The following is a 24116-nucleotide window of genomic DNA, read 5'->3' as shown; positions in this document are numbered from 1 at the left end:
ATCATCATGTTGTATACCTGAACCTAATACAATGTTGTATATCAATTATATATTAATAACACTGAAAAAAAGGACATAATGAAACAAAAGTATTTTCCCAATTTAAAAAGAAAAGGGAATATTTAAAAGATTCTTATCTCTTCCCTCTATATCTTACACTACTACCCTCATCACCTACTCCATTGTACCTCCCTGAATCCTGCTCTCTCCTGAGAAGGAACTCAGGAGGATCGTAATGATCTGGGGGTCCTCAAATCCGATGGTTTTTTTCTGTCTACGTCAACTTTCATTCCTATGCCTTACTTGAGTTTTCCTATCTCTCTTCTCCTTGAATCCTTTGATTTCTTGATGTTGAGATCCTTATAATTAAGTTCTACCAACAAGAGGTGCAAAACTGAGAGGGGCATATCCTTTTCTGTTACTATGACTTTATCTCACTGACAAACTTTGCTTAGAATGAGGAATTCAGGGAAAAAAAGAATATGGCCTTTTTGGCTGGACAATCTGGATTTGGATTGTAGTCATAGTTGACTGGCAGTGGGTCTTGGGCTGGTGGCTTTATGTCACTGAGTCGAGGTTGGTGGAGACACCAACCTTGATGGGTTGTGATGAGGGTTAGAGAAGATACAAGTTGACATCTGTGGCAGATGGCCACAGGCATGGACCTCCCCCATCCTTTCATAAAGATCCCCTTCACCTTCCTGCAGGAAACACCAGAATCAGCAGACATCCATTTCTTTTTTTCAAAATCACCTGTCCTATACATTTTTTTCAACCATCTGATTTGCAGTTTATCTTTGCATGTATATGTTTGTATGCACACGTGTGTGTGATTCCAGAGTTTTCTGTTATACTTGTTTCTCTTGAGGAATTTATATTTATGGTAGTTTTTTGGTCTCAGAAGGTCTTTTTTTTTTTTTTTTAACAAGGCTAATTGGATTTTTTTCTTTTTTAATTAATTAATTAATTTATTTATTTATTTTTGGCTGTGTTGGGTCTTCGCCTCTGTGAGAGGGCTCTCTGCAGTTGCGGCAAGCGGGGGCCACTCTTCATCGCGGTGCACGGGCCTCCCACCATCGCAGCCTCTCCTGTTGCGGAGCGCAGGCTCAGTAATTGTGGCTCACAGGCCCAGCCGCTCCGCGGCATGTGGGATCCTCCCAGACCAGGGCTCGAACCCGTGCCCCCTGCACTAGCAGGCAGACTCCCAACCACTGCGCCACCAGGGAAGCCCCTCAGAAGGTCTTTTAAATAAAATCTGGGTTATATATCTCATATATATGTATTTTTTTTGTTCCAATAAGACTTTATTATGAATATTGAAATTTGAATTTCATATAATTACTCTTTTTTAGATTTTTTTTGTACTGCAAGAACACAGTTTAAAAAAATTTTTTTTAATTAATATAATTTTTAATGAATAGAATTTATATTTCATTTTTTAAACAAATACATTTATATTTTATTCATTTATATTTTGTGTTTTAGATTTATAGGAAAATTGAACAGGTAGTACAGAGAGTTCCCATACACAATTTCCCCTATTATTGACATTTTACATTAGTATGGTATGTTTGTTATAACTAATGGACCAATATTGTTACATTATTATTAACTCAAGTCCATAGTTTGTGCAGATGTCCTTAGTTTTCACCTACTATCTTTTCTGTGTTCCAGGATCCCATCCAGGATACCACTGTTGTTGTTTTTTTTATTTTTGTATTTATCTCTCTATCTATTTCTTTTTTTCTCTCTTTACAGGTATACAATATGTTTCAGCACCAGAGCCTTGGAATTAAAGTTAACATTCAAGTTACCAAGCTTGTCCTGCTACGACAGCGTCCTGTAAGTCCCCATCGGCACAGTAACGGAAAATGTAACTGGTCTCCAGGCTTCCTAGTTGCTGTTGAGTGCTGAGGAGGAGTCCAAGTGTTGTATTTTATCCTCCTTCCCTGGCTTTGCAGATGGCAACAGTGTGCCCTGGGCCAGGGACCAGGGATGCCTGGTGAGAGGAGGACAGGTACTGTTACTGGAGGCTTGGTGTGCAGTTAATCTGCTCAGAATCTCAGGGGAACCCTGAGCAGTGGGCCTGTGTGCCTCCCTCCTTCACTCCCGCATGTTTCATGGGTGCAAAGTTGATGGTGAGGTCTTTGGAGTCATGGCTACTCTTCTGGAGCTATACCTGAGCTTCAGGCCAAATTTGGGTGCCCTGTAGCATCATTTTCTGGTCTTTTGATTGAGTGCATTTCCTTATGAAAGTGTTACCTGCAGAGTTAAGCAGTGAACATGAGAACGTTGGGTATGCTGTTCAGTTTGCCAAAAAGAAGAAAGCTTTTCTTTCATAACATAGTCTTCATTCAAACTTATAGATAAGGCCCCTGATGGCCTCTCTCTGGGTCTCTGCATCTTCCTACCAGCATTGTGGGCAGGTGACATTGAATGACGCCCCGGCGGGCAGCTGTCTCCACCTTAACATCCACACTGTCTGAGCATGAACTCTGGCTTCCCTGGGCATTTGCTTCTGTAACTGCCCCCCTGATTTCTTTTAGGCCAAATTGTCCATTGGGCACCATGGTGAGCGGTCCCTGGAGAGCTTCTGTCACTGGCAGAACGAGGAGTATGGAGGCGCACGGTACCTCGGCAACAATCAGGTTCCAGGAGGCAAGGACGATACGCCCCCCGTGGATGCCGCTGTATTTGTGACCAGGTAAAACTAGACTCTGCCTGGAGCTGCAAAGGGAGAAAGGGAAGGCATTTTCCATTGGAGAGGACAGATGGCAATTTGCTAGGGATTCAGGCTTGGAAATCAGACTTTGGGTCACATGTCTGAACCTTGGATTCCTCATCAGTAAGATGGGGATAAATGATAGTCCTACCTCCAAGGTGTGAGGATTAAATGAGCACAGGAAGCACTTCTCACAGTGCCTGGCCCACAGTAAGGACACAAGTGTTAGCTATTATTATTGCTATTGTTATTGTTAATATAAAACTACTGAAATCCTAGTTACCCAAGACTCTTAAAACTTCCAAGAAAATTCATCTACTACCTCTTCCCAGCACCAAATATAATGCTTACTGGAAAGAGCTCATCTGTGTTTGAGGCTGCTTCCAAAGTGGGAGAAGTGAATACCCCGATTTTCCTGTGGAGGGAAGTCCATGCAAGCGTGTGTGTGCTGTGCACAGCCCATCCATGGGTACTCTTGGGACAACAGCAGCGGGCAGAGATGCCTGTGGAATTCACGTAGAGGCTCCATTTGAAGCAAGAAGCTGAGCTTCTTTATAGGCTACAGAGCTGGACTTACTCTTCCTGACTGAGAGGGAAGCCAAGGGGCCCGGCAATGGACTATAGAAGCCAAAGGCAGCTTTCTATGCAGATAACAACAATGTTATTTTAGTTTTCTAGGGCTGCAGTAACAAATTACCACAAAATGCTGGCTTAAAACAACAGAAGTTTATTTTCTAACAGTTTTGGAGGCCAGGAGTCTGAAATCAAGGTGTGGGCAGGGCCGTGTCTCTCTGAAGGCTCAGGAGGGGAGGATCCTTCCTCCTTCTTCCTAACTGCCGGTGGTTGCTGCAATCCTGGGCATCCCTTGTCTTGTAGATGCATCACTCCAGTCTCCTCCATTGTCACATGGTGTTCTCCCTGTGCCCACATTTCCTTCTTCTTGTAAGGACACCAGTCATTGGATTGGGGCCCAGCTTAATCCAGTGTGACCTTATCTTAACTTGATTACATCTGCAGTGACCCTTTTTCCAAATAAGATTACATTCACATGGACTGGGTGTGGGGTTAGGACTTGAACATATCTTTTTGGGGACACAGTTCAACCCATGATAGGTATAGATGTGGCTATTTCATTTTTTCCCTATGTCTCAAATCTCTGTTACAAAGATTGATTTTCCTTGGTTGTTTTACTTCAGTGATGTAAATAAAATGTGTTATGTGTTCACACCAAAATCCCCTTTTAGAAAATATGCAGAAATGTTTTGTGATAATTTAATCCATTAGGTTAAAATACAAAATTTTATTTTTTTGAATGAATATATCATGAATATATCAACTTTGAATTTTAAGATTTTTTTTTTTAATTTATGGAAACTACTTCCAAAATTACATGCTTTCTTTTTCTCTGAGTTCAGAGAAAGGGAACAGTTTACCATGTCTTTAGCTTAAAGATAACCTGCCCTTCTAAGAAGAGTTAAATCTGGTTTAAGCCTTTGGTTTTGAGTCCAGAAGGGCTCTTATTTTGCACCTCTTGGGCCATAAACAACAAGCCCCTGACCTGATGACATCCTGAAGGTAGCTGGGGATGGTCTGTGACCCCAGCTTCAGGCACCCTGTAGCAGGCAATATAGCACCCTAGGCTTCTCCTCTTAAAAAAACCCAGAACATGCACATTGCCACCATCAGACACCAAATAGATGCCTAATCAGTCTTGTAGATGATTCATCAATTGCCAACCCTAAAGGGTTAAAATGTGATCTGTAGCACACTGATCCATTATGAGAACACTTGCTGCTTCTACAGGATGTGATTAAATGTATAATGGAACATTTGAGAAGTCTATTCAATAATTCTGATTGCCAACATATAGCTGGTAGTCTACCAGGAACCAAGGACAAGGCGTGAGCATGACCTTGTACTTGCCTTAGATCTGGTTTTGCCCACCCTGGTGAGTGCTGGGAAGCCCTAGGTACCACCTCTCCCAGCAGCTCTGGCCCCCACACTCGCTGGCCAGAGGCTGCCGTGGCTCAAGGCACTTTGAAATAGCTTTTGGAGCCTATGGGGCTTTCCATAAAGCACTGAGGATTACAGTATTCGGCTTATGGCTACCACCCTTTGAGAGTGGATTTGATTTGTGGGGCAGGCAGAAGTCCTTGGGAACCATATCTATATGTGACTATAAATTAATGTGCTTGATTTTCCAAATGATAATTAAATGAGGACTAAAGACCTTTCCTAGAGAGGAGCTCTAAACAACATCATCTTTGGAATATGCAGCTAAACTTCCAAGGTTATTACTTTGAAAGTGGTTTGTGTAAATACTATATAAAATGTATAAATTCTGGTGTTTTGTTCAAAATAATAACTTATGGGAATTTTCCCTGTATTGCTTCTTTGCTTTCCTGCTGTTTCCTTTCTTGTCTGGGTAGAGAAAACACTTGCAAGTGGTCTTGGTTTGGGAACGACTAGCTTTTTTTCAGAGGCAATAGATGTTACCAGAATTAGTGTAGACAAAACTTCTGGATTAACCTTTTTACAAAACGCCATCAGAGAGACTGAATGCACCCTCAGCCTGAGAATGCTCTCCGTTAGGCTTTATTTTTTCCTTTCTCTTTTTCCTGTCTCCTAACAGCTTATTTACCATACTGGAAATATTTTGCATAAAAATGTTCTTTACATCTCATACCCATTAGGATGCCTACTATTTAAAAAAACTCAAACAACAGAAAATAACAAGTGTTGGTGAGGATGTGGAAACATTGGAACCCTTGTACCCTGTTGGTAGGAATGTAAAATGGTACAGCCACTGTGGAAAACAGTATGGCAATTCCTCCAAAAATTAAAAATAGAACTACCATATATGATCCAGCAACTCCACTTCTGGGTATATATCCAAAAGGATTTTGAAGAAATATTCGTACACCTATATTCATAGTAGCATTAGTAATAATAGCTGAAATGTGGAAGCAACCCAAGTGTCCGTTAGTGGATAAATGAATAAACAAAATGTGGTGTTTCCATACAAATGGAATATTATTCAGCCTTAAGAAGGAAGGAAATTCTAACACTAGTTACAACGTGGATGAACCTGGAGGACATTTTGCTGAGTGAAATAAACCAGTCATAAAAGGACAAATCCTTTGTGATCCCACTTATATGGCATACCTAGAAAGTTAAATTCATTGAGACAGAAATGGTAGTGTCCAGGAGCTGTGGGGAGGAGGGAATAGGGAGCTGTTTAATGGATATAGAATTTCACTTTTGCAAGATAAAAAGAGTTCTGGAGATAAGTTGCACAACAGTGTGAATATACTCAACCCTACAGAACTGTGAACTTAAAAATGGTTAAGATGGTAAATTTTACGTGTATTTTACCACAATAAAAAACTTTTAAAATGTTCTTTTCTAACTAAGCACATTGAAGGGGGTGGTCCTGATTGCAAGCGGGTGTTTCTGAATGGGGGGGCCGGGGAGGCAGATGCCTGGTGGCCCGGGAAGGCCAGGTTTCTTCAGATGCAGACAGAGCCGATGCAAAGGCCTCCATCCCGCTCTGTCACCTGCAGCCAGCCCAGGAGCCTGTGTTGTCTCTCTCCATTTCGAGCCATCTTGATCCCTCTCACTTCTGTGGGGAGCTGCTGGACTGAACTGATTGGTGCCGTCTGTCCTCTGGGTCCTCACAGACGTTAAACTCCAGACCTCCTACGAGGATGGGGTGGCAATGATGGAGTCGGGGCTGGAAGCCAATTTGGCTGAGAAGCATCGTTTAATAATTAGAGGCTGAGAGCTGCAATTCCTTAGGCTGGGATAATAATGGGCTGATGTTTTCACAGGGAAATTGGGTGCGAGGCAGTTGCTGCTCTGGAGAAGCAGTCCTTTCCTCCCAGAATAATCCAAGCTGAGGGTCTAATTGGAGGCCGCACAGGCCAACGGTGTTTAGGGGCCAGCATCCTCAGGTCCTGGGACTGGCTGATGTGAGGGTTTCTTCTCTTTTTGTTTTCCTTCCGGGCTGTGGCTGAGCCCGAGAGTGTATCCTCCTGGACGCCCACCAACTGTACAGATGGCTAGTTGCCAAGATGTGAGCATGACATTGCGTCCAACAGAAGCTGCCGAGCAAGGAGCGGCAGGAGCTGCATATCCAGCAGCTGCAGCCGTGTGTAGGGCCAGCAAGGACCTCTTAGTAGGCTGAGTTTGGGGGCCATATGGGACCCGCACAGACTGGACTTCAGGGGACTGCAACACCTGGCACGGCCTTGCCTGTGGCTCCACATGTCCTCCAGAAAGCCAGGAATTTTACCCCGCAAGCCCAGGTCTATGCTCCTGGGAGACATCCGGAGCGGCATGCATGGCCAGCCCAGAGCGCGACCACCAGGATGTCCAGCTGTTCCTACACCTTCCCTTCCCATGTAACTCCACCCAGTCCCAGGGACGGTCCTCCCTCAACCTTTGGCCTTGCTCATGTGAGAGCTTGGTGGGTACCTGTGGTGTTATGTTTTTCTGGGTTTCCAAACACAGGGGAGAGACAAGGCCACTGATGAGCTGACAGGGCACGTTGAAAGTGATCTGGAAATGTATGCCGGTCATTTAGTAAAGGAGCCAGTATTTATTAAACCCCAACTGTATGCCAGGCAATAGGTTATGCACAGGACTAGCTATGTAACTTGTGGTGCCCAGTGCAGAATGAAAACTCGGGACCCCATGTTAAAAAACTCTTAAGAATTTCAAGATGTTGAGAGCAGAGCGTTAAAGCAGGTTGGGGGATGGGAGGCTTCTGAGTGAGGGGCCTGCATGATGGCACAGCTCACACATCCATGGAGCCCACTCTGGCCTGTAGATCCACGCAGCCTTCCTTCTGTTGAGGAACAAACAGCAGAATGTGAATGTGAACAGACTGAGAGGCTGGAGAGCTGCATTGGGATGCTTATTTTTTTTTTTTTTTTGTGATTCCCCAGTTGACCCCTGCAGCCCCTACATGTGGGTTTGGCATGAGTTTGCAGTGGGAGCCAGGGTACCTGGAGATGAAGGTGACCCTGCAGGCAGAAGGCTTGCTTTTCCTTTTCTGAGAAAGGACCTTGAACAGGCAAGGGAGAGAAGATTCAAATTTTGGCAACCCTTTCAAGCCAGACCTCTAATTGAGCTTGGCCCTCCGTGAGCCCACCATGCGTCCTCCCACTTCCTCAGGAGAAGCAGTGGGTGACGCTGCAGGGTCCATCACTTGAGACCACCCGTTTCCCTCCAGGGAAGCGGGGGGATGAGAGAACACACAACGCCCTGTCAGCCATCTTCCTCCAAGCTGGCCAGAGAGACAGCTCGAAGGAGCTGGGGCCAGTCCCCTCAGCAGCCCTGTTCAGTCTGTTTAATCCTCTTCTGTGGGACCGATGGCCACACACCCTTTCTCCCTTTGCCCAGGTGAGACAATGCGATGATGCTTTCAACACTTTTAGTTGCTCACTCTGGGAAACCCTGGAGCGAGGTCTCAGGACAGTCTGGTCTGTGTGTGTGTGTGTGTGTGTGTGTGTGTGACACGCCCAAAACATTCCAATGGGAAGGGTGTCAGATCAAGAATGTTGAGTTAGGGTTAGTTGGATACCAGACCAGTAAACATATTTATGTCCCTAATTTTATTTGTTTGTTTTCTTCTCTGCCTCTGTGTCTTCCTTGCCACCCTCTACTGCCTGTTAATTAGTCTTCTGAAAGGTCGTCTTTGACAGAAAAATCAAGGCACGAGTCTTCATTTTCCTATGGTTATTCCATCTCCATTTCTATGGAGGCTCCCTGAGCCTCCATAGAAAAGAAAAGCCTGAGGGTCTTGAAGCCTTCCTTTTTCCTTTGTTAAAATTATTTTAAAATTGATTACCAAAATATATACGTTCATTATGAAAAAATTAGAGACGCAGTCAGCAAAACCCATGTGGGCTGCTTAGGGGATTGGCCCAGCTCCTTCTAGCTGTCTCTCCAGCCAGCTTCAGAGCCACCTCTTCAAAGCTGTCACACCCATGCCGGCTGCCATTTCCTCTGGGCTCACAGGATGTGCAGGGTGCCTGGCAAGACTTCTTGGCCTGAGGCAGTGGCCTGGACCAGGAAATTCTGTACATCAGAGCCCCAAGTGGAATCTTTTAAACCTACAGATCTGGCCTCTGCAGGTCTAGTGGGTGGGTAGAGTCTTTGACAACTTTCAGGCCAGCCTGAAGCAGAGCCAGGGTTGGGAACAAGCAGGTTTTGCTCCACTCACATGGACATCCACATGGTGCTGAGAGACGTTAGACATGGGTTACATTATGGAGGCAAATAGGACAGAATGTGCTGTGGTTTGGAGTGGAGGTAAAAGGAAAGCTGATGATATTACATTGCCTTCTTGTCATTGTCCCCAGTGTGAATGGCAGATCAGATCCTTCCGTGAGAGTAGATTTTTGACCGAGAGTAGGAAAGGAATTGAGGACACTGAATGCTGAGGTGGGGATGGAGTGTCAGAAAGGGGAAGGTATTATCCCATGAGGGAAGGCGACGTGTGACCCATCCAGGACCTGCCACTTTCATTGACAACTTTGTTTAGTGCCAGCCTGACAAGAGCCTGACCCATTTTTCTTCCCAGAGAATGTTTTAAAAGTGAAATGAGACAAGGTGCCTTCAGAACACACCTTTTCAACCTGAAGCTGCACTGGAGTGTGTTTAGAGAGCTCCAGATGAGTGGGTGCTTTCTACCAGTCCCCACGGTACGCCATGAGAAGATGAACGTGGGGCCAGGCACTGCTGTCCTCACCCAGTCCTGGGCAAGATACCTCCCCAACCAGCGCTCTGGTCAGCTCCCAACTAGGGAACTTATGGGCAGAATAGTGGGAATGCTCCGGTTTTGGAAAAGAATGGCCCAGATTCCTCATTTCATACCTCACAGGCCAGAGGGAGGCCCTTGTACTTGCAGAACCGAGGCTGGATCAGATTTCAAGCATCTTTGCTGTTTCATTTGTCCACAGCCACACACCTGGGAGATCCTAGGGAGCTTTAAAGAATATAAGTTTTAGAAATGACTTTTTTGTTGTGTCCTCATGTAAGTGATACACAGTCATTCCAGCATCTAAAACCAGTTGCTGCCCAAGTAGAGTAACTTAGGAAGTCACTATAGTTTGATGATATTGACTAATAATTATCTCTGATAGATGACTTGGTAAACATCTTCTGAAACTTTCAGCGTTGGAAGGAGTCCTTCCAGCAACTGAGTGTTATTTATGGAATAGTTCAGCTATGAAAGGAGGATCTTACGTGGGGTAACTGAGCCTACCAGTTGGAAATGTGGTTAATCTTGGCAAATGCTGCTAGTTATTCTTCATTATAACAGGTGGCAACTAAAGAGATAACTTTGTTATGGGCAAGATGAGTAATCAAGATTAATTAGATTAATTGACAATGTTTTCTTCTCCCATTCTTGGAGGTACTACACACACCTGACTATTTCTTTTTTTTAATTTTTTAGGACAGATTTCTGCGTACACAAAGATGAACCTTGTGACACCGTTGGTAAGTTTAGAGTTAAAATAATAACTCTATACCCTGTGATAATGTGGACACTTGATAACACAGTCTGAAGGAGCCATCCTCAAACAAACTCTGCCTTTTCTGTTACCTCTTTTTTTGGTAAATTTGGTTTCTGATTTTATTTTACTTTTCTTCTTTCCTAAAAAGTTTTGTAGTTGCTTATGGCAGAAGGCATCTAGACAAAGGGTTAGTAAGGAAGATATGAAAAGTTCAACCAAAGGAAGGAGCCCTCAGGCTGTCCTGAAGTGACTGTAGTTGGGTTGCATTTGTCTCTGAGCCTCTTGATCACCAGTGCAGGAGGGGGACCTCGCTGAATTACACGATTGTCATGAGACAGAAGCTTCACCAAGTGTCATAAGAGGTGAAGTGTGACTGCAGGGTTGTGGGACTGGTGTCCTTCCACAGCCTTGGCACCAGGCTCATCGCTTTCTGGTCAAACAGAAGTGATGCTGACATGTAGGGCTGGCAAACACAGTTTCCCTCTCCCCCTGCCCTTCTACCTACACCTCCTCCCTCACCTTCCCCCTCACTTGCCATTTCCTTTCTCTCCTATCTTCAGTTATATCTGGCTTGCTCTTGAACTCTCATAGGTTTCAAATTGGAACCAGTCTTTGAGTGTAGGAATAGAGCACTTGGTTAACAGAAACCAAGAGGGTTTCCCATTTTGTCTGCTATAGCACAAACCTCTATTCACTAAGAGGTTGAAATATTGCACCACCAAAAGCAAGGTTTGGAATTGAATGTGCTTAGAACTGTACGAAAATTGAAGGAAAACAGTATAGGATTGAATATTTATTATTGTGGAATTCAAATGTTAAAAACCTGTGCTTCCCGTGGAGTACTGGCAGCGGGTAATCCCGGGCCTTCTCTCTGGCTCGGCCAGGTACAAGCTGGGTGATGTTCAGTAAATCTCCATAATTCATGAAATAGTCACTTTGGACTAGGTGACTTACAGGGTCTTTCCAAATCTAGTAGAATGATAGCTAGCATTTGTGTCACATTTTAGAGTTTCAAAATGATTTTTTATACTATACTTTAGCAATCCTCTAGACAAATCTGAGAACTAGGTGTTAAAAACCAACTAACCAATCTGTGCTTCGTTATTTGGGGGCTGTCTCCATAACAGAATTACTAGGCAAATGCAATGTGAAGTAAGCTTTGATAGAGGGTTAGCTGATGCCCGAGTCTATCTGGGGCTGTGGAGGACTGGTATATGTCCACCTCTGCCCACTGCCATGGCTGCCAAGGCCTGTGCTATCCAGAGGACTGGCTACTTCTTCCCAGTGTTCACAACTCAGCTCTGACACCTCCACACTTCACCCAGGAGGGGCTTCTGCTCCCTGCCCCTCCTGCTCCCTATGCTTGCCCCTGCGGAGACATGAATCCGTTGTACTGCCCTTGTCTGCACATCTTCCTTGGAAGACTGTGCTACACAGAGCAGAGTCTGGCTTTAACCCATGTGTCGTGTCCTTCAGCGCCTGGCACAGGGCTGGAGAGGCTGAGTCACCACTGTTGATCCAATGAAGGAATAAACGAATGAATGCAGATGAAGGAACTATAGTATTTTTGAGTAATGTGCATCTAATGACCTGGTTTTCTTTCATGTGATTTAGAGCCAGCTTTAATTTTCTTTTGAATATGTAGCTTTCATATCTGCGCAGGCAGCTAGCTCTCTCAAGCATCCTTCCCTCCTCTAAACCACATCACCACACTACTTGTATTCGTCTGCTAGGGCGGCTATAACAAAATACCACAGACTGGGAGGCTTAAACAACAGAAATTTATTGTCTCACAGTTCTGGGGGCTGGTTCAAAATTAAAGTGTCAGCAGGGTTGATTTCTCCTGAAGCCTCTCTCTTTGGCTTGCAGATGGCCATCTTCTCCCTGTGTCTTCACATGGTCTTCCTTCTATGTGTGCCTGTGTCCTAATCTCCTCTTTTATAAGGATACCACTTATATTGGATCAGAACCCCACTCTTATGACCTCATTTAATCTTAATTACCTCTTCAAAGTCCCCATCTCCAAATACATTCACACTACGGGTTATGGCTTCAACTTAACGGTTTTTCGGGGAAGACAATCACAAAACCTACATGGTGTTTTATTAGTATACATTTGTCTTAATGTGTCATAATTTACTTGTACATATTATCAAGTCAGTAAGAATAATGGGTAATTTGATAAAAATAATAATTTGAAAACTGGGTTTATGGCAATCTTATAGCAGTCTCATCCAATTTATTTCTGTATTTTTTTACCTTTATATTTTGAAATAATTATAGAATTTCTTAAAGTTGTCAAAATAGTACAGAGAAGTCTCATACCAATCATCCAGCTTCTATGGTAACATCTTATGTAACTGTAGTGGATTTCTGAAACCAGGAAATTGATTGGCACCATGCAGTCAACTAAACTACAGATCTTACTCAGGTTTCAGTGGTTTTGCATGCACTCATTTTTGGTTATGTTTTTACCTATTGTTCCATGGCATTTTATCACATGTGTGAATTTGTCCATCCACCTTAACAATCAGGAACAAAACTGGTCCATCCCCTCCAAGCAGCTCCCTCGGGCTGGCCCTGAAGAATCACCCTCTCCTTCCCTCCCTTTCCCTAACCTTGGTTACTACTTATCCGTAATCCATCATTGTAATTTTGTCATTCCAGTATCCAATTTATTTTTGTATTTTGTTTTGATTCCACGGAATGGAAAAATAATCTGAATCACATAAATATGTGGTTGCCAATGCTAAGAGATTTTGAACAGCTGCCTTCAAATCTCAGGATCCAGCTCTAGCAGGAAGGGCTGTGCCCTGAGTTTTTTAGAAAATGAGATAATCTGGTACCTTGAGAAACTGGGAAGGCTTGGGGGTTATCAACATCTTAAGTTTGGTATATAATAGTGTTTTTTGTTTGCTTCGTTGTTTTAATTAGAGTAAAACTTACAGATAGTAAAGAGTACAAATCTTGATGGATTTTAAAAATTTATGCCTATACTTGTTTTTTAGTTTATCTCTTACTCATTGAAATAGTTTTAAAGGAGCGTTTTGAATTCTGTTTTAATCTATTTTTTAAAATTGTGGTAAAATATATATAACATAAAATTTACCATCCTAATCATTTTTTTAGTGGACAGTTCAGTGGCATTAAGTACACCCACATTGTTGTGTAATCATATGCCTGTATTCTCAGACAACTACTCAGATTAAGATATGGAATGTTCTCAGCCCCCAGAAGTTTCCCTCATGCCTCCTCCAAGTCCCCCAGAGGTACGCCCCCAAAGGTAACCTACGGTTGTAAATGTTTTAATCACTGTTTTTTTAATAGTTTAATTTAAAAAAAATAGTTTAAAGTAAATTTCAAAGTTAAATTTGAATGATTCATTTGAAGAATCTCTGAGGTAGTGGGTGGAGTTTGGGGTTCCATGAATAAAATTGATACTTCCCCTCTACACTGCCCAGTCTGCATTAGCCCAGCTCATCAGACAGGATTCCTGACTGTGGAAACAAGCAAAAAGGGCATGGATCAGAAGGGGGACTGCCCCTGAGGCTGGAGGACCAGGTTGGAACACAGCCAGCGCCTGAGGGAGCCCTGGAGGGGGGAAGGCTGCGGACCCCAGGCAGAGGTCTGCATCAGGGCTGAGAGGAATGGCGCCGTCTGCCCCACAGCCACCATGTCACCAGCTCTCCGTTCCGAGTCTTGCTCTCAGTCACGTGTCTGCCTCTTTCTACCCCCACCTGCATGGGGGTGAGGGTGGCTCTGGCCCTTTGGGCTTCCATAGGGAGGCAGCGGCACCTCCCACAACGAGTGCATTCAAGGTGGGTCTGTAGAGGGGGTGCTTTACGGAGGAAGGACGATGCTGGACAGCTCAGAATGACAATATCCACTACATCCCTGATCTTTTTGTAAAGATTGAAACCCGAGACACCGACACATCCTCTGTGCACATGACAGGGGTCCTGCTGACACAGGTGATGGGGCTTCCTGGCCCTGATTCTAAGGTGGTCCTGACTCCTGTGGGAGCGAGGCCTCACCAAGCTCCTCCACACTGGCTGGCGGCTTGACTGAGCAAACAAGTGGACACACTTCTAAAGATTCACACCAGACAGACCCTCCCTTCCTCTTGGGCCACTATGGAAGGGGAAGGGGTGACACTTAGAGGTCTTGCTTATCTCCACCTTGGGGGAAGACACACACAAGGAGAACTTAAGGCAATTCTTAAGGCAGCAGGATCTGGGAAAACAGGCTTCTTCCCTAACAGAAGCAGCTGCCCTCTTACTGTGGTTCCCACTGTGCACATTTCAGACTTGCCTTTGCGGGGTGTGGGCTTTTCCTCTGTTGAATTGCTTCATCCTGTGTGATCTGCTTTCCTGCCACCATCCTAACGAGGAAGCCTCCTACGTGAGAAAAGGGTGCCCGACTTCCAGGATCGTGGAGGCTAGAGACCTCTGGAGGCTTTTGCTGGCCCTTTGCCCTCCTCCTCCCACACCCTGGGGCCTCTCTGGGGTGCTGGCCTGAGCAGTCATGTCTAACCACAGCCTGGCTGACCAGACACGTCTTAGTTACGGTCAGGGGGTGTGGGGTGTTTGTCCTGCTCCTACCCTCGGCTGCAGGCTGAGCTACGATGATTTTTTTTTGACAGCCTAATTCAAGCTTTATGAATTTAGTTTTAATTATCGGGATTTATTGTTTTCCTTACTTGGTCTCATAATAGTTTTTAATTACTGGAAAAGCCTTCCTTTTCCTCCCCCAGGAGAGGGATGTGATGGTCCTACACAAAGGAAAATGGAAATATTCCACAGCCTCGTGAAATATGTCACACAGAAGGCCAGGGAGAGGCTGTTGAGGGGGTCCAAGCCCGGTTGGTGTCCTGGGGCCCTGCTGCTCTGACATGAGGGTCCCTTTCCACAGCTGTCCCTGAACTTGGGTGGAAGGACCCTTCCTTGCGTGGCCCACAGCCCTGGCGCTGAGCTCCCTGAGAGGTCTGGCCGGACCAGGGGGCACTTCATAGATGTGGCCACTGACCTCCATGCAGCGGGTCTATCTGTGAGGGAGGAAGGGGGCATCACTGACAGGATGAGTGTGTCCAGGAACGAAGCATCTCCTTCAGAAGTCTGCTCCAGGCCAGCCCTCCATGAGGCCATGGATGTAAAATGTGCTGGGGAGCCAGTGAGAGGCGAGGGAGGCTGGGGCTACAGTGTCGCAATGCTGCCTCGGCTGGGTTTTTATTCACTGAATGTGTCATAATTTAGGGCTCAGACAAGAAAGTAACGCCAAGTTTTATGTATAAAAACAAACATCAAAATGTATCTATCTGGCTGTACATTATCCCCTTTACAGTGGTCACCCTGGACGGCCATTTGCTTGTTCCAATCCCAGTGCTGTGGCCAGAAAGTGTGGACACCCGCTTGTGGATTTCCTTCAGAGTGAGCATTCATCTTCTGTCTTTTCATGGTGTTGGTCAGTCTTCATTCTTCGAGAGTGGTTTTGAATTGTGGAGGTGTCAGATGTTCTATTCGCTGAATGAGGCTGAAAAATATTGTTTGAGGTAAAAATTCAAAAGTTTTATTAGTCAGCTTCGGGTTTCTTTGTTTCTGAGGGCTTTCCTATATGTTTGTTTTACTTTACTTGTTATTCCTTTGGACCTTACAGAAGTCATGGTTCACTTTTGCTTCAAGATTGTTAGAAGTTGTCTCAGATGATTGCCTTCAGGGGAAGCTGCCCCATTGAAAGAACAAGTCCTGAGGGGTCCATCTCCTTACCTCACACCCATCTCACGTTAGGCACGGTGCACCCTGCTTCAGTTTCAGGCTTATCCACACCATGTCTTTTGTGTCTACTCTGAGAAGCTTACGAAGGAGAAGGCTTAACATTCAATGACAGATTAGTTGTCCCAAATCAGACAACCTGAGGTCTTCAGCAAATTCATCTATTTGTCAGAAGTTATATTGGTATTTATAATAATGCTCTAGACCATTCTGTGATTTTTGAGAGGTTTTATGAACGATTTTAATTTTGGGAGTAAAATATGCATGCACCTAGCAATCAGGGCTTCAGACTGGGCAAGTGCTGCCTTCCTCATCATACAGTAAAAAAAAATAGGTCATTCCCTTAAGAGAGTTAGGAAATAGAGTTACTGTGAAAGCTAAAAAGTATATACAGTCTTTCCTCGGTATCTGTGGGAAAGTTTCCAGGACCCCCGTGGATACCAAAATCCGCGGATGCTCAAGTCCCTTATATAAAGTGTCCCAGTACACTCAGCCCTGTGTATCCTCAGGTTCTGCATCTGCAGATTCAATCAACTGTGGATGGAAGGGCTGAGTGTACTTGAGTAAACTAACTTTTTCTCTCACCATTAGGCCTTAAACGTAGGTAGAGAGTATTTAATGAAAAATGCCAATTAAATCCTGTCTGGATGTTGGAGATAGTCTTTTAAAAGACCCTTTGTAGGAGCTGCCATTGCCTGAGGGAAAAAAAATGAGGGCAAGAAAGGGGTGGCCACGTGGAGTTTCCTCCTGGTCACCTTGTATGGCTGTCCTATGGTTTGGCTTGAAGATAGTGACCGTGGTGAATAAAAATGTGAGTGTGCATGTGTATGCACATTACATATGTACATATACACATGCCTAGGTGCATGTCTGCACATGGAAGTGTGTGGTGTTTACACTTTCTGTACCTTAAAGTCTGGAGGGCTTTCTTTGTTCCTGTAAGTTCCCCAGAAGGGAGCCCTCCAGGGAAGGGACAACACAGCCAGAACCAGGGCAGGGGATTTCTGTTTGGGGCTCAGCAGAAAGTCCACACTGAAACCAGTGGCCCCAGGGGACCAAGTTCAACTTTTCTTCTTCCTCATGCCAGGGTCATGACTAAGGTTACATAATGGCTGAAGTACATTTAAAAATGGTGAAAATATGCGGATATGTTCTTTGCGTGGGGTACCTTTGTTCTGGAACTACATGGGAGACCACAGAACACTTGGTGATGCTTGAATGCCTTTTGAGATGGAGAGCAAGAGGGCTGAGCAAGAAGGAACTGACCTCTGCAGGGTTTCCAGCTATGGCCCTTCAGATGTAGGCTGTGGAGCCCCCTCTTACCTTCAGGTCGGCAAGTGGGTGGCTTGTGGTAGAGTTTCCTTCTGGAGGCTGCTGGCTTGCACCATTGTGGGTTCTGTGCTTGGGTGGCCCACGGAGGCAACTCTGAAGCAGATGCCCTTCCAGTTAGGTGGTCCCTAACCTGCGGAAGACGTCAGTGACATCGGTGTCGGGCCACAGACCACCGCCCTCTCATTTAACACAGGCCTCGGCACGACATCAGCAGAAAGACTGTGTCTCTGTTGTTCCCTGATGCTTCCACCCTCATGGCCAAAGAGTGCTTTATGATTAGTTTGGAGAGAAGTGGGAGCCTCTCTGCCTTGCCAGACAGCTCTTACTCACTCATGTGATGCTGAGGCAGTTTGCTAGAAACACAAAACCCCTCCCAGTCTGGGGGAAATGTGGGGGAGTAGAGTCCCAAATGGGAAACTAGGCCTTTCTGAGATGCCTTCTGTGTAATTGTGAGTCCCAAAGCCCTCTGGAGCCTTTGGGCAGCCTCTCGCTGAGAGCAGGAGGAGTGGGCAGGAGAAATGAAGGGCCAGGCTCCTCTGCAGTGGGTCCTGCCCTGGCTGGCAAGGGCCCTGAGCCAGAGAGGTGCCCCCACCATGGCTTCCTTTCCAGTGGCCCTCAGGGTGGTTCCCGTTCACCACCTGCAGCCCCTCATCTGCACAGTGAACGCTGAATCTCCTCGGGCTGTGGCTTGGCTCAGTCCAGGGGTCTGAGCATCGTCTCTGTGGGGAGACCGGGGTTCAGATCCTGCTTCCACCACTGTCCTGTGTGAGTCCCCTGATATCTCCGGCTCTGTTTTCTCCTCTGTAAAATGGGGATAATGATACCCAGAGTTATTGTGAAGGTTAAATGAGATGATCAATTGCACCCCTTAGGATGGATATTGTCAACAATAACAACAAAAAGCTTGCAGAAAATAACAAGTATTGGTGAGGATGTGAAGAGACGGGAACACTTGTATACTGCTGGTGGGAATGTAAAATGGTGCACCCGCTGTGGAAAATAGTATGGTGGGTCCTCAAGAAATAAAAATAAGATCCAGGAATTCCACTTCTAGGTATCTACCCCAATGAAATGGAACTTGAACAGATATTTGTACACCTGTGTTCATAACAGCATTATTCACAGTAGCCAAAAGGTGGAAGCAACCCAACTGTCCTTTTATACATACACAGAATAATATTCAGCCTTAAAAAAGAAAGGAATTCTGAGATATGCTACAACATGGGTAAAACTTGAAGACGTTATGCTAAATGAAATAAGCCAGTCACAAAAAGACAAGTACTGTGTAATTCCACCTAAAGTCCCTGAGGAGTCAAATTCATAGAGACAGAAAATAGATTAGTGGATGCCAGGGGCTGGAAGGGAGGGATAATGAAGAGTTATTGTTTAATGGGTACAGAGGTTCAGTTTGGGAGGGTGAAAAAGCTCTGAAGGTGGATGGTGGTGATGGTTGCACAACAATGTGAATGTATTTAATGCCGTTAAACTGTAAACTTAAAAATGGTTAAAATGGTAAATTGTATGTTGTATATACTTTACCATGATTTTTTTTAAATGCTATGACCAAGGAAGCAAAATAATTACTTTTATTCAATAGTACTTCTTCTCAAAGATTTCTTCCAAGAAAAATGGTGAAGATGAGAGAAAAAGTACAATTTCCAGAGAAGGGGGTCCTCATGCTTCCCTCCCTGGGAGGCCGGGTGGCAGTGAGGTGCTGCAAGAGCTGCAGGGCCCTGGGGTGGTGTGGGGGGCAGAGCAGGGAAGGTGGGAGGAAAGGAAGGCTGGGAGAGGGCGAGGCTCTGGGTGTGGAGAGAGAGTGAGGAGAGAAGAGGGCATATGAAGAAATGTTGCTGGAGGTTGAATTAGAGAGCCCTTTCTGATGTTCTCAGAGAGATGCAAGTAGGGATTAGGAGGCCCTTTTTGGTTTTTAGGCTGTGCTTCTTTGGCTTAGATTCCAGAGCCAGATTGGACCTTACAGGCACTGAGACTTAGTGAAGTTACTGCTGATAGTTTTGGACCTTGGGCCATTCTCATCTACGTCTGGCATTAAAATCATCACTTTAGAGTCGAGCCAAGAGGTCACTTTCCCAATGACTGCTCAGTTGTTGCACTCATGGTATACAGAGCTAGGGTTGGTCACACTCAAGTCATGTCACGCTCAGAAGTAACCACAGGGGCAGGACGTGTGTGACCCTCTGGAGGTAGAAATGCAATTTAGGGGAGAATGTTTGTTTGCTGCTTGCATACTTCAGGCAGTTCACTGGGATTCTATGGTGTCTGTGAGCTCATTAAATTCAAGAACCCCCAGCTCTCCCATGTGAAGGTTGTTTCTGAGTTTTTAACCTCAGTTTCTACAAATATGCAGCTTAAGAGACAGGAGTGCTTTAGGAAGGAGAGAGGAGGTTATGTCAGACCAATCTATTGGTCTGTTCTGTTGCACAGAGACCAGATCTTGGCCTGGCTGTTATATAGGGTTTGGGTTCCAAATGCCTTTGGAATTATTGGCATAGACAACTTGGATGAGAAGTTACTGACAAGTACTGTTGTGGGGGAAGAGCATATTATTGATGTACAGGAAAGGGCTGAGTCATGGTCAGGAAGGGGCTGAGTCATGGTGAGGAAGTGCTGAGTTCATCAGGAAGGGCTGAGTCATGGTTAGGAGAGCACTGAGTCATGGTGAGGAAGGGATAAGTCATGGTCAGGAAGGGGCTTAGTGATGGTGAGGAAGGGCTGAGTCATGGTGAGGAAGGGCTGAGTCATAGTGAGGAAGGGCTGAGTCATAGTGAGGAAGGGCCATGTCATGGTGAGGAAGGGCTGAATTATGGTCAGGAAGGGCTGAGTCATGGTGAACAAGGGTTGAGTCATGGTAAGGAGAACACTGAGTCATGGTCAGGAAGGGCTGAGTCATTGTCAGGAAGGGCTGAGTCATGGTGAGGAAGGGCTGAGTCATGGTGAGGAGAACAGTACGTCATGGACAGGAAGGGCTGAGTTGTGTTTAGCACATGTTGCTGACACAGTCCAGGGTGTTATGGAAAGACTGCTAACTGATATCCACACCTATTTTTTTTCTTCCTGGATGATTAAATTTCCCTACTGTCCTGGCATTAGGTGTGGCAAAGTGACTGCTTTGTCCACTGGAATGGGAATAGAAGTGATGTGCACTATTTCCAGGCCTGGCCCCTACAAACCTCCTGTGAAATGGTGCTTGAGGCTCTTCCTCTATTGGTTGACTGGCTAAGGCCCAACCAGGAGCCAGCGTCTTCAGGCCCTGAAACATTAGATGTTATGTGAGTGAGAAATAAAGCGTCTGAAGATACTGAGATTTGAAGTTTTGTTTGCGACAGCACTTACCTCCAATATCAGAAACGCCGAAGGCTGAGTTGAATATAAGACCCTACCCTTGAGGTACTTTAAGGTCTCAAGGCAGCGAAGACTTCATCTCAGCGAGGACTGAGAGGACGGCAGCACCGTCTCCATGTTCAGGCTGAAAGAACAGCTTTGGCAGGTGACCCATGGGGCCTGGTGGAACAAGGGGCAGGGCCCAGAATCTTGAGCAGTTTCTAGTGAAGAATTAAAAAGCAGTCTTGGACTTGGAGGGGAGGAAAACTTAACTCTTATTTGCTTCTACCCATCTTATGTGCGTTAGCTGGGGCCCTTTAAATTAGACTGACAAAGGACAAATTAATAACTGAAAAGCAAACACAAGTTGACTAATGCATGCATCATGCATACACGTGGGAACACCTAGCGGGGAGTAACTTTAAGGGGTGTTTAGAACTTGGGCTTGTATAGCATCTTAAAAAAGAACAGTAAATTTTAAAGAAGTAAATGGACAAAGGAAAAGGACTTTGAGTTTCTCAGGTGGCAAATTGTAGGAAGGTATATATATGGGAGATCTAATGGTACATAAGGGCTACGTAAAGCAAGGTTTGTTAGAGTCCTCTGGTGCCCTCTCTGGGCTGATAAGGGTCTAGGGTTATCTCCAGTGATTAACTTCTGTAGAGAGGGCATGGGGGGACACCTTTACAAACTTATGGCCTGCTTTTAGGCAGATGAGGGGAGGGCAGAGAGCTTTTTTGTACCTGTATCTTCTCAATTGCCTTCAGCTCAAAATAATCCTTATGCCAAGGTGGCACATTTTGGGGTGGCATGTTCTGCGACCCTTCAGACTTCTCTGGGATCTTGAGGGAAATTCCTTCCATTGCTGAAGATATTTAGGGCCGAGGAGGGAAAAGAGGCCCAAAGATTGCTGCTGCTTGGGAATAGTGCTGAGGACGGGGAACTCACAGGTACTGCACAGCTCTGCTGCACAGATGTGGTCTAGATATGGACCAGCAGCTTCCTAGCCTTGATCAGGGGCCCAGCGCCAGTCCTGGGTGTGAGGTGGAGCCCAGAGCCCCTCATGTGTCTCCCAGGCAGCAGGTAGGCACATGAGGAGTCCTGTAACGACTGGACCACCCACCCTCAGCATTTTCCTGACCCCAGTGTGAGGGGAGCAGGCTCACTGATGATCCTGGATGGCCTTGAACTTTGGGGTTGGGCATGCTCTGGTTTTGCTGTGATTGAGTGCTAGAGAGATGCCCAGTGTCAGCTTTAACCTGGAGACCACCCCCCTCTGTCATTGGCCAGAAGGGGGCGATCCTGAGGGTGGGGCTCATTTCCCCAGAGGGTTTACTGTTTCCCTGCTGGAAGGTTGTAAGGCTCTGATTGGGATTCAGGTTTGACTTCTTGTCAAGTCAACTACACGAGGGTGATGTGTCCTTGTCCATCCTCTTCCTAGCTGCATCAGCCTTTTCTCTCTGCCGTGCCCTGGCCCTCACTTCCATAGCACTAAGCAGGCCAAGGAACCTGGTGGCTTAGTAGATGTCCACGGGTGGACAAGGGGCCAGCCTCTGTGGTTCTGGAGCACTTCTCCAGGCTCCCTCCTTCAGCGCTGGAGAGGCCCCCTTCTCCACTCACTTGCACAAGGGGTGGCCTCTTCTTGCTCCTCGGCCTCCTTACATCTTCTGTTGGTCAAGGGCATCATTTTCCTCAGCTCGGGCTGCTATAAGGAAATACCACAGATGGGAGGCTTCAACAACAGACATTTATTTCTCACAGTTCTGGAGGCTGGAAGTCCCAGATCAAGGTGCCAGTCAACTCAGTATCTGGTGAGGACCCTCTTCCTGGCGTGCAGACGACTGCTGTGTCCTTGTGGTGGAGGGCAAGTGAGCTCTGGTCTCTCTTCCTTTTCTTTTAAGGACGACTGTTGTGTCCTCATGTGGGGCCTCACCCCATGATGCATCTAAATCAGATTACCTCCCTAATAGTATCACATTTGGGGGTTAGGGCTTTAACAAATGAATTTGGGGGACACAAACATGAAGTCCACAGCAGGCATCAATGCAGTGTAACGTCTCACAGGCCTGGGGGTGGTGCCAAGATCCAGGCCGTCTTAGAACTTAGCCTCAGAAAGTTGAAGAGCTTTGCTTCCAGCAGAGCCTTCTGCTGTGCCCTCCACCTTCCCTGCTTGATGGACGGTACCAGTGCCGCTCTTTGTCCTCTCATCCTGGGTGGCGATGGAGGTGATGCTGAGAGCAGCTCCCATTTGTTGAGAACTCCCGTGTCAGATACTTCATGTTTTTAATTCATGTAATCCTCACAATTCTATTAGGAAGTGCTGCTGTAATCGCCACTTCACATGCGGGGAAGCTGAGGTACAGAGAGGTAAATAACTTTCCTGAAGCCACATAGCTTGTAAGAGGTAGAGCCAGCATTTGACCCAGGACAGTTCAGTTTCAGTCTTTTGTTTTATTACCTGTACTTTTCTCCTAACTATATCTTGCCTTTCAGTAACCTTCTAAGAGAGGTATTATTCCTGTTAGCAGATGGGAAACTGAGTCTCCAAAAGGATACATTTCTTGTCTGAAATTATACTGTTAATGAGTGACAGCTGGCCTTGAACTCACTCACTGTGAAGCCTGAGAGTTTAACTCCCACCTCTCCTCCTGCCAGATCTGTGCCCATTCATTTTTCTCTTTCTGCAAGTATATATCACCCATTATTATTTTTACCCAGTATTTTCTTCTATTCATTGTCTTTATTATATGTACTATTTGCAGAATGGATCTCTGTCCTCTCCTATATCTTGCTTTTTCAGCATTCATACTCGTAAGTATTCTTTGAGAACCTACTGTGGGCCAGGCACTGCTCCAGCCCTGGGGATGCTTAGTGTACAAAATAAATGTCCCTGTTTTTGTGGAACTGACATTCTAGTGGAGGGGATGGATATGTGCTATCAGTAAGTAAACTCCAGAGTAGGGATAAAGTGATCAAGTGGAGAAACAAAGCAGAGAAGGGGGATAGGAAGCTGATGGGGCGGGACTTCACATTTTAGCTTGAGTGGCTGAAGACTTTGCTCAGAGGGTGATTTGGAAATCAGACTCTCCACCTGTAATGCCTTTGGCAGGCCAGGGCTTCTAGAAGTGCTGAGGTTAACTCTGTCGTCAGTATGAATCTCTGAAAGCCAAGGAAGGGTCCCCAGGGTGAGCAGCCAGGGTGGACAGCTGTCCCCCAGTGGGAACAAGTGTGGTGTCCCCTGGGCCCACTCCCCGTGTAGTACTCCTAGCTCTGCGTCTCAGCCACAGTCAGACCTGGATTTGAGTCCTCATGCTGCCACTTACTTGACCTTGGGCATATCAATTAATAAACTCATCAGTTCTCAGTTTCCCTGTTTGTATGAGATATCAACATCCCCCCTGCAGGCCTGCTCTGAGAAAATGCCTGTGG

At 45.6% G+C, this 24116-nt stretch overlaps 1 protein-coding gene across 1 annotated transcript in view; it reads left to right on the top strand.

Annotated features, from left to right (window-relative positions):
• ADAMTS17 (ADAM metallopeptidase with thrombospondin type 1 motif 17) overlaps positions 1-24116 on the top strand; it is a 346933-nt gene that overhangs the window by 85116 nt on the left and 237701 nt on the right. The window contains exons 5-7 of the mRNA XM_036844635.1: positions 1759-1842; positions 2547-2704; positions 10188-10231. Of these exons, the coding sequence (XP_036700530.1) occupies positions 1759-1842; positions 2547-2704; positions 10188-10231 (286 nt within the window). The remainder of the gene's footprint in view (positions 1-1758; positions 1843-2546; positions 2705-10187; positions 10232-24116) is intronic.

The sequence above is a fragment of the Balaenoptera musculus genome, chromosome 2 (genome assembly GCF_009873245.2).
Source record: "Balaenoptera musculus isolate JJ_BM4_2016_0621 chromosome 2, mBalMus1.pri.v3, whole genome shotgun sequence".
Taxonomy (NCBI): domain Eukaryota; kingdom Metazoa; phylum Chordata; class Mammalia; order Artiodactyla; family Balaenopteridae; genus Balaenoptera; species Balaenoptera musculus.
Note: the sequence above shows the minus strand (reverse complement) of the source record. Positions and strands in the feature narration are given on the sequence as shown.